Raw genomic sequence first — 10,587 nt, 5'->3', positions numbered from 1 at the left:
ACCTTCAGGCTGGGCTTCCTGCAGGGCAGGAGGCGAGAGGTCTCACAAAATTCAGGGGACAGCAAGACGCACCGCTGGACGTAGGGCTGACAGGACAGCAGGGACGTCTGGCTCACGCTTGGCTGGGGGCACACGTAAGTGAAAGGTTGCGTGTAGCTTTGCCATCTCGGCATTGGGCTCTTGATCACGCTCACTGGGTGGCACGTGTTGCTGCATGCGTCGGACTGGGAGGTGTGCTGCTGGATGCTTTCAGCGATACAGCCCGATCCAGGCAGGTACAGGTGGTTATACCGCTCCCCATAATAGTGCATGGTCACGCAGGGCACTTAGGGCTGAAAGAAGCAGGAAAAAGACAGACAGTTCACACAAGCCTCGGCTATTTTTCATCACACACAACTCGGAGCTTTCCCACAGGCACCTCCCCATGGCAAGCCTACACCCTAGCTCTCCTGAAGGTCAGTGACTCAAGACCAGGCTGTGTTTACCCAGGTGAGGAGAGTCTGTTCTCAGCTCATGCCCCCACACCCTTCTTTTAAGAGCTCAGAAACAATCAGGGGTTGGACCCAGGCAAGCTGGGGAGTTTTCATGCCACCTTTCAAAGCCCAGCTAGGTGTCCATCAAAGCATTTCACCAAGAAGTGACGTTATGACCCTCTGTCTTACTTCCTGGAAACCTCCCGCGTCGCCACTGGGACGTCCTGCAACTCCCAAGCATCAGAGATGAAAGGCAAGCCAAAATTAAAGGTGTGTCCACACTGTAATACTCAGGTGTGGCTGCAGTTCATGCGGGCAAACCCAAGCTGAGGTTAAATTAGCTCGCTGAGAGTAAGGATAGGTTTGTGGCAGCACGTATGACCTGCCTGCCTGCCGATTCACGGTCCCACAGGGGTCTGCTGGGCTGGCAGCACAAAACAACAGGCTCTGAGCTCAGTATCATAGCATCAGCTTCACTATTTCTGCAAGATTTGCAGCCCCAGCTTCCTACTGTTGTTTAGGCGTCTTCAAGAAAAGAAGAAATACAAATGTGGTTTCTAAGTATTTGGTGTAACCACAGCAGGAAAGGAGAAGCTCTCAGTCTCAAATCTTAGCTGGCGTTAAGTTTCTCTGAGTTGAGATGACAACACCCTTTTAAAGCAGCCTCCAGTCCTGGGCTACAGGCACACCAAGCCCCACTCTCAAAATGCCTGGCATAGCAGCTCCAAGAGTGCAACCTCACCCCGACAGCCCCCGTGCAAGCAGCACGGAGGGGACCCTGACTGAGACTGGATCCCTGGGGAAGGGACCAGGTGGCACCATCTGAAGGTCCTCCCAAAACCGCTGTGAAGCATCTCACTATGCCTTGGCCCTGAGACCCACAGGAGAAACCATACTCCTTCATTCTCCACTCTGGAAAATAGCAGCTTTAAGGAAGTTTTCTGAGATTTTAACAGGATTGTTCTGAGTACAACAGGTACTGGAACCACTGATGTGAAAAGTACTCTGATCAAATTTTTTTTCATTTCAACATTGCTCAGAGATTAAGTCATATAACTAAATGACTGTAAAGAAATTGCATTTTCTGAACACTCCTAGCTCTGTCTATAATTACAGTAAAGCATTTTATCTTCCAAAAGTCTAACACTGGGTGACTACCAGCAATAACAATGCTCTGTGTTGCTATCATTAGGAAAACTTATTAGCATTACAATTATAATCATCACCAGCTAATAGACACAACCTGTTGAAAAACAACGATAGCAATTGCTACTACTCCACGAACAACGCTGAAGTATCTGGTGAAGTTCATCACAATAAAAAGCTTCCAAAGTAGGGGGTATTTTTTGCTTCCGGGGGGGCCGTTTGCATCTCAGGCTTATTTTTATCATTAGCCTAAACAGAAATGTTAATATGTTCAGACTCAGCTAGAATGTCTCTCTGCTGACTTCCTCATTGGCATTGAAGTTGATCAGCTTCTTCCTATTATCTGACATGTTTTGTTTAAATTCCATAGAAGGTTGGCAAATTCCTCCGTGCCACTTCTCTTAGAGGAGTTGCCTTTTCACATGCACGCTCGTAGTTGACTCCTGCCAGCATTTGTGGAGTCAACAGCCTCCTTTGGCCTACAACTAACAGAAAGCGTAGAGAAACCCACGAATCCCACTCCTGACTTCACAGTCCATCTGGAATTGCTTTCCCAATATTCTTCAGGTTAGCCCGGAGGAGATGCTCCAGCGGACAGAGCCGCGGTGCTGAAGGCAACATCCCCAGAGGATGCTTCTCCATGGGTATGCAGGTAGGACCACTGCCCGCTCCGGCCACCCAGGACTAAAGCAGCATTTCAGGAGCTCCATTAAAAGCCAGACTTACCCACTTCATCAGTGAGAACAACCGGAGAGAAGTGCCTAGGAGAGCCCCGCGATGGCAAAGCTTTTATACAGTGAATAAGTGCCCTGGGGGAGTGAGGTTGTTTGGTTGGGTGATGCTCTAATTGCCTGCCAGTCCCGGCCGAGCCACGTGCGGCTTCGTGCCGGCGGGGGACGGAGTGCCTCCCTCCCCGGGGGGACCCAGGTGGGGTTGGTGCCCGGCGGGAATGGCTGTCCTGGCCCTGTGGGGCCACTGTCACCACTGCTGGGACATCTGGGAGGTGGAACCTCTTGATCCAATGTGCTGAACTGGAGGAACCCCCGGGACCCAAGGGCAGGGGCTGCTCGTGACCCTCACTGCTATGAATCCCCACAGCCGGTGCCAAAGTATCCCTGCTCACCCATTGCACATGAGGACAAGCTCAAACACACCTCCCCACCCGGAAAGAAGTGGCAGGTGAGCCCACCAAAGGGACAGCTCAAGGGTTTCCTCATTTCCATGGGAGCTGTCGGCGTAAGTCCCATTGGTGCCTTTGAAAACACCGGCCAGGAAGGACTCTGGGCGACTTTTCACAGCCCGTAATTACTGTGGCATGCAGGCTTCCTTCACTTACACAGGGCACCTAGGGAAAAGACGGGTGATGGGGACTGAGAAAGCCTTGGGCTAAGGGCAGGACAGCTACTAAAAAGGCCTTGCCGCCGAGTGAATAACCTGCTGAAAGAGGTGACGCTTTTCCGGCACAACAAAGGGGCCGAGGGGCAACGAGCAGGAGCGCAGGGGCTGCCTGGGGAAAGGTGGCCGAATCCAACTGGGTCCGTGTCCTGAAAACACAAATCCCATTTCCTGCTCTGCCACACAGTCGCCGTGCCAGTCATCCCCCCCTTTGTTCCCTGTTTACGCCACAAATAAACCCAAGGGAAAAATTACCAGTGGAGTGAGCATAAGTAAGTGGCAACAGGGAACGCATTTTTTATGTCACAATTTCTGCATCATAGAATCATAGAATCATAGAAGAATTCAGGTTGGAAAAGACCCTTGGGATCATCAAGTCCAACCGTTAACCCTACACTACAAGTTCACCCCTAAACCACACCACCCAACACCACACCTCAGCGGAGGGCCTGACATTAATTTATTTTTTTTTCTCCTTCAATGCAAATATGATATCTTTGGATTGGGTTCCGGCATGCTGGGAAACCAGAGGAGACGCCACATGTTGAAACAAAAAGAGGATAAATAAGTTAACTTTTAACGGAGTAGGTGGAAAACTTCTCTCTGATATGAAGCACTGGGGAAGTATTTAAAAAAAAATAATGATGTGTGAACGTGGCACTTATGGGCATGGTTTATTGGTGGACTTGGCATTGTTACATTTATGGTTAGACTCGGTGATCTTAAGGGTCTTTTCTTAATGGTTCTAAGTTTTAAGAATATTGAGAGCCACAAAAAACAGAGAAGAATGCTTTCTCTAGGCTCGTCTTTTCTGCATCTGAAGACAAAAGGACTGAATCTAACTTGGATTTTTTTTAACTTCCATTGTGTCTCGCTCCTCTGAACTGCAACACCCTTTTTAATGCTAAGTGATCTGACCCAAGCTTTTAGGAATCAAGCTGGTGTCAGAGAGCAGGTAAACAGGTGAATACAGTTTTTATAAGCACCATAAATGCAGTTCCTGGGCAAGCTCCAGCTCAAGTAGCCTTCAAGGAATGCTAATATCCAGTTTAGTGTTTCCAGCGCAGGTAGCAAAATATTAACCTGGTGATAACATCGTGTGCTGTCACCCAAATGTTCTTAATGAGCAGCTGTAAAGTCCTTTCATCTCAGAGAGACACCCAGTGCCACATGGGGCATTGTCGTGGGGGCTATTATTATTCCCAATTAAGCAGAGGGGAAACTGAGGCACGTTGCGCTGCGGACACTTGGTGGCACAGCGTGAGTCAGAGGCAGGACCAGACTTGGTCACAATCACCTCCAAAACAAGCCTCACGCTCTGGTGGCTGCTCCACCCCTGGGGGATGAGGTCCTGTGCCACCCGGTCACCCACTACCCAGGAAGGTTTTCCTAATGATCCCTGGGCTCTGGCTCCAATGGGAACGCCACAACGAGATGACAGCTCCTCAGGAGGCCACATCATTGCTCGTTTCTTTAAAGGGGACACAAAATGTTGGGTTGTGAGAGCATCCCTGGCTCTGCAAGGTAGAATGCGAGTCATGGTCACTGCTGCTCTTCCAAGCTGCCTCTCCAGGCCAAAGCACCATCACTGGACATTCAGGAGATGTGGGAAGGATCCTGCTCCCCCACAACGCACCGAGCACCTTGGGGAAGCGGCCAGATGTCACCTTGACTTTGCCAGATGCTCAGGTCTTGGACCCCTCCTTGCCTTCAGAGGGCAGCTCATGGTGGCGCCTCAAGGTCTCCAAGCAAGGGTGGAGCAGAGCAGGATGCAGGGCAGTGTCCCAGCCCTGGTCACACCCTCCTCTTCGTCTCGCAACACTTGTTTTTTGCCCTCCAAATACCCATGATCTACTTAGCGTGAGCTACTGCTCATTTTCTTAATGGCAGGGCATACGACAGGATTTTTGTATTTTTCAGGTGGGAGTTCACTACATATAATGAAGAAGAACAACCAGAGGGCAAAAAGACAAGATGTTTGATCTGAGGTCAGACAACCGTATTTATTTAAGTATATATATGTATAATATAAGTATACATATATATATACAGTTCGGTTTCACTACAATGTAAAGTTCAGGCAGCATAAAGAATGTATTTGATTGCTCTTACAGCTCAAACCTTTGTAAAACAGTCGTGCTCCAACTTTCAACGTTATTACAGAAAACTTTCTTGCGTTTCAGGTCACGTTTTCAATATTATTCAAAGCAACCAAGTGCATGAAAAGTAAAAAAAAAAAAAAAATCTCAGCAAGGATCAACTTCACCGAATCAGAAATCCTGTCGTGTTTGGAAACTCTGCCGACGCCAGCGCAGAGTCAGTGTTTGGAAGCGGCAGGGATTTCTGGCCGCCTCCCGAAATGAAGGCCCTTGGAATAAGATTCATATACTTGTTTGCTTAGCAAATTTACCTTTGGTTTCCAAATCTGTGAGTGAAAAACCACTCTTTCGAAGAACTCACAGCCTCACGGAATCCAAGTTAACCTGAGCATTGTCTCCCAAAGCCAGGACTGAACCCGGAGCCGGACGTGGACCAGCCCTCCACCGGCCACGCCGCCGGTCCTCTGGATGCTGTCGTGCTCAGGATTCCTTCGGTGTTTCTTTTTTTTTTTTTTAAATTATTTTTTTCCATTTTTTTTTTTAAATTCATTTCAGTTAGGTGAGAATTCGTAGCATCCCGCTAAACTACGCCTCGCAGCAGATTAAGGTGGAAGCCACAGGCACCCGGAGTGCAGCCATGGAAATAGCATCACCCCCTGCCCCAAAATAAAACTGAGCTACAGGGCGAGCCCCGGAAAACAGAGATAAAGCAGACTTAAGCGATAGGAACGAGTCGGCAGGTGGCACGAGGAGATAAATAACCCTGCCTTGCTCTTTTTTCCACGGACCTTCCTTTCCCCGGCTCCTTTTTACCAGGGCCATTTGGAAGCAGAGCAGTACTTTTTAGAGTGACTCGAAATTTTTACTCCACCTGACTGATATTGCTGTGGGACACACTTGGTGGCACATTGCTGCTGTGGGATGCACTTGGTCACATGTTGCTGCTGTGGCACACATTTGGTGGCACACTGCTGCTGTGGCACACACTTGGTGGCACACTGCTGCTGTGGCACACATTTGGTCACATGCTGCTGCTGTGGCACACACTTGGTGGCACACTGCTGCTGTGGCACACACTTGGCACATCGCTGCTGTGGCACACATTTGGTCACATGCTGCTGCTGCGGCACACACTTGGTGGCACATCGCTGCTGTGGCACACACTTGGTGGTACACTGCTGCTGCGGGACACATTTGGTCACATGCTGCTGTGGGATGCACTTGGTCACATGCTGCTGCTGTGGCACACATTTGGTGGCACACTGCTGCTGTGGCACACATTTGGTGGCACACTGCTGCTGTGGCACACATTTGGTGGCACACTGCTGCTGTGGCACACATTTGGTGGCACACTGCTGCTGTGGCACACATTTGGTGGCACACTGCTGCTGTGGCACACATTTGGTGGCACACTGCTGCTGTGGCACGCACTTGGTGGCACACTGCTGCTGCGGGACACATTTGGTGGCACACTGCTGCTGTGGGACATAAGTTGTCACACACTGCTCTGGCACACAAATGGTAGCACCCTCGGTGTCACACTGCTGCGGGACACACTTGGTCACACACCTGGTCGCACACTGCTGCGGGACATACGTGGTGGCACATTGCTGCGGGGCACAAGAGGTCACAAACCTGTGTGAGACATACTTGGCGGCACGCTGCTGCGGGACACAGGTGGTGACACACCTGGCGGCACACTGCGGGCTGTACGTGGTCACGCACTGCTGGGGGACGCACTTGGTGGCCCCCTGCTGCTGCAGGATGCCCTTGCTTGGGTACGGCTGCTGCGGGACACAGGTGGTCACGCACCTGGCAACGTGCTGCTGCGGGCTGCACTCGCTCGCGCTCTGCTGCTGGGGGGCACAAGGGGTCACACACGTGGTCACACGCTGCTGCTGTGGCATGCACTTGGTCACGCATGGCTGCTGTGACGCACCCTCGGTGGCGCACTGCTGCTGCGGCACGCACGTTGTCACACAGCGGGTCACGCAGGGCTGCTGAAGGACGCGCTGGGTCATGCACTTGGTGATGTGTTGCTGCCGTGGCACACACTTGGTCACACACTGCTGGTGGGGGATGCTGGAGGACATGATCCGCTGCCGGGGCACGCAGGGGGTCACATACTGTGGGGTGCACAATGTCGAGTGCCAAGTAGGCACTGGCAGGTGTCTGGTAGCATACATCGGCGGGCACTTGATGGGGATGGTGTCCTGGTAGACTGGAGGGAGGCACTGGTGGAGGTAGCACGACATCTTGGTGGAGTTTTGGCAGGACTGAAACGACAAGTGAGAAAGCAGAGCCTTGAGACACAACATGGCTCAGTTCCTGGAAGGGTCCAGGGCCAGGCTGGGCAGAGCTTTGAGCAACCTGGTCTAGTGGGAGGTGTCCCTGCCATGGTTGGATCAAGATGATATTTAAGGTACCTTCCAACCCAAAACATTCTATGATTCTGTGATTCTGTGATTCCATGATTCCATCACTCTATGATTCTACGATTCTATGATTCTACGATTCTATGATTCCATGATTCTGAAGGCCACAGGACTGACTCATTTCCCAGGGTGCCAGAGACACTTCCCGCGTATGCCATGGTCTCCGAATCACATCAACAGCAGCCAAGGACCCAAATCGTAATTTCTAACTCTGAAACATGGCACCAAATCAAACAGCGTGGCAATTCTGAGACACGGAGCACTATCTCCCCAGACTGCAACTCCCTCCCCATCACCTGCACCTCCATGGGGGAGAACTGATCTTGGAGGTCAGTAGAGGAATGGCTGATCCCAGAGTCACCTTTCAACCATTAAATCCAGTTTTCCCTTCCTGCTTTTGCTTGGCAACTGCCTCCGACCTCTTGCTGATGTATTGGAAAAAAAGCTCAACCCAGAAAGAAGCTCTGAAGCTTTGGCTATATCTACCATAGCAGGAGAGGTAAAGAACACCCAAGGCACCGTTGCTTGGGGATCCCATCGCACCGCGGGTGGGCAGAGGTTCACAACCCAGTCCCAGCATCAAAAAGTTCATCCTCATTAGGGAACCAAAGCCAATTAAAGGGTAGCAATACCACAACTGCACACAAACCTGCTCACAGCAATTCTAGCGTTATGCTCCCTGGTACACCAAAGCTGCTATGAGCATTGCCAGGCACCCCCAAAAGCAAACAAGAGTAGCAGCACCCCAATTACTGCTAACCACCTCTCCTCACATTTTTCAGGAGCATCTCGTGGGCTCAGATGCCCAAGTGCAGATGCTGAGGGCACACTCCTGCTCCAAGACGGCAATTCAAACCAACTAGTTTCACCAAAAAAAATTCAGAAGTAAATCTGCATTTCAGCTATGGAAGCTCAGCGCAAACCAGACTTACCCAAGTCCCTGGTGAGAACAGCTTTGTGATGTGACCAGCGAGCTCTAATAGAGGGAGAGCTTTTATACAGCTGCTAAACGTGCCTGGGAGGTGTGAGGTACCCACGACATATCCTATTAGCTCCTATGCAAAAGCTGTCCTGGGTGCAACACTTGTAGTGACTAGCATCAGGGATGAGTAGTTGAGTGTCAGCTCCTCATGGTAAGAGTAATTACCTTTTGTATAATCTTCTCTGGCATGGTAACACTGAATGGTATTTGCAGAGGCAGCGGTGGTGGCATTCCCCGCCTCGGGGGTTTGGCAAAAGGAGAGGAGCACCCAATAACATGGTTGTCTCACTGGAGCAAAGCTTCATGGTCACTGGAAATGTCCTGGTGGTGTCCCAGAAACGGGGTCAGCCCATCTTTCAGTCCCTTTCCATATACTCATGGCACTGGCTTCACTCCGTGCAAGCTGCGCTGACCGCTCCATGGCTTTCTCTAACTGCAGACCTCGATTAGAGTCGGCAGCCCTTCTCATTGGGGTCAGTTGTGTACAGGCTGGACATGGGAGCTCATCCCCTTGGGGGCCTGTAGTTCATCATCCATAGAGAACTTCATTTTTAGCTTGTGTTACTCTGGAGAGCATCTGACTCTTGGTGTCCCGTGATGCCAACGTAATCACCTGTTATCAGAGCAATGGGAATCCACCATCAGAGGAGGGTGAAAGATGAGCTTACAGTCACGTTTGATTGCAGCCCTTGCACAACAAGCTCAGCTGTCAAAGCTCTGAGTGGCAGCACAACAGGAGTCAATAAACGTCCCCCAGTCCTGCAGGTGACTTCCTCAGTGAGTCAACTCCTTATCGCACCCTGTGTCCAGATTAAAGGAACTAGCTGGAAAACTGGGAGATTAATTTTTCTGAAGTCACTGTAGATCTGATTGATGCCTTCCTGGGTACGTTGTCACGTGAAATATCCCTCAGGAGTGACAACATCATCCCCACTACAAGGAGGGCTGAGGGGAATTGGCACAGAGCAGTTCCTGAGCATTCTTTTTGAACATCGTGGTTTCTTGTGAAGCGGAGAAATGGCTCTGCCAAGGTGGTTTTTAATGCAAAGACAAAGGCCCACAGATCGTTTTGCAATGAAACTGAATAATAAAGTTTAGGAGCACTTGGACAACTCTGCCCCACACTGGGCAAGGCTCACAGAGGGTGAAAGGCTCCCTTCACCACAGGCTTCTCCAGCAAGACCAAATTCTGACTCTTTCTGGTCAGCACTGGGTGTGTTCATGTCTGCCTGAACCACAAGAAATGTGGCTTTGTTGTGGCATCTCTCCCACAGGAATTGGTGCTTTGATGGAAAGCCGTAACTCTTCATTGCTTTTTAGCTCCAAAGGTCCCAGTTGTTACTCTCCCTGTTAACCAAAGTGAGCAGTTCTTATTTATACTGTTTTTATTCTAGTCTGGGTGAAGACAATGCCTCAAACTTCCAAAAAAATCCTTATTCATTCCCTACTTGACTGAAACCCCATGTGTACCCTCCTAACTTACTGAGAACTTTAATTCTTTGATCACAAAAATGGCTTATCTTTCATGTTAATACCCAGTAACGTCTGTAAGACGATGTATCTGGGCCCTTTTTCATCAGTACGTTCCAAATCAACAGAATCAAAGAAAGAAAGAAAAAAGCCAGCCGGGCTTCATTTTAACGCCGCAGCTTTGGCCACTTTCACTGTGCAGCGATTTCATGAGTGACTCACTTTCACATGAAATGCCCGTCAAAATACGTGCGCTTCTGTTGTCATCCTCTGTGCATATCCTGGGAGTGTCCACCTTCTCCCCACAAGCCAGCCCTGCCCTATAGTAGCAACAGCTAAGAAACTTGATGGTGCTTTTTTTTTATTTAAACCTGCCTGACTCGACCAGGAAAACAGAGAGGAAGGTGGGAAAAAAAAAGAAGTTAAAACAGGGCTGTGGCACTGAGAAAGAGGAAGCTGAAAAACGTCCTGGAGGAAACACCGGGTGAGACATTGGGGAATCCACCACCTTCCCTTTAATAACTCAGGAATGCAAAGGAGCACCATCATGGTGCGGCAATTTAAGAGAGTGAGCTGATGAACCAGGA

At 50.0% G+C, this 10,587-nt stretch overlaps 2 protein-coding genes across 2 annotated transcripts in view; both read right to left on the bottom strand.

The window, feature by feature from the left end:
- LOC104270901 overlaps nt 1-311 on the bottom strand; it is a 926-nt gene extending 615 nt beyond the window's left edge. The window contains 1 exon segment of the mRNA XM_009865412.1: nt 1-311. This exon segment is cut by the window's left edge and continues 23 nt beyond it. Within this exon segment, the coding sequence (XP_009863714.1) occupies nt 1-311 (311 nt within the window).
- Nucleotides 312-5,922: 5,611 nt separating this feature from the next.
- Nucleotides 5,923-7,368, bottom strand: LOC104270907 (keratin-associated protein 10-7-like). Its single transcript, XM_009865419.1, has one exon. It carries the CDS (start codon nt 7,366-7,368, stop codon nt 5,923-5,925), a length of 1,446 nt encoding a protein of 481 aa, XP_009863721.1.
- Between the last annotated feature and the right edge of the window lie 3,219 nt (nt 7,369-10,587).

This window comes from Apaloderma vittatum, unplaced genomic scaffold, assembly GCF_000703405.1.
Source record: "Apaloderma vittatum isolate BGI_N311 unplaced genomic scaffold, ASM70340v1 scaffold17922, whole genome shotgun sequence".
Lineage (NCBI taxonomy): Eukaryota > Metazoa > Chordata > Aves > Trogoniformes > Trogonidae > Apaloderma > Apaloderma vittatum.
The sequence above is the reverse complement of the archived record's forward strand: the minus strand, read 5'-3'. Positions and strand labels throughout refer to the sequence as shown.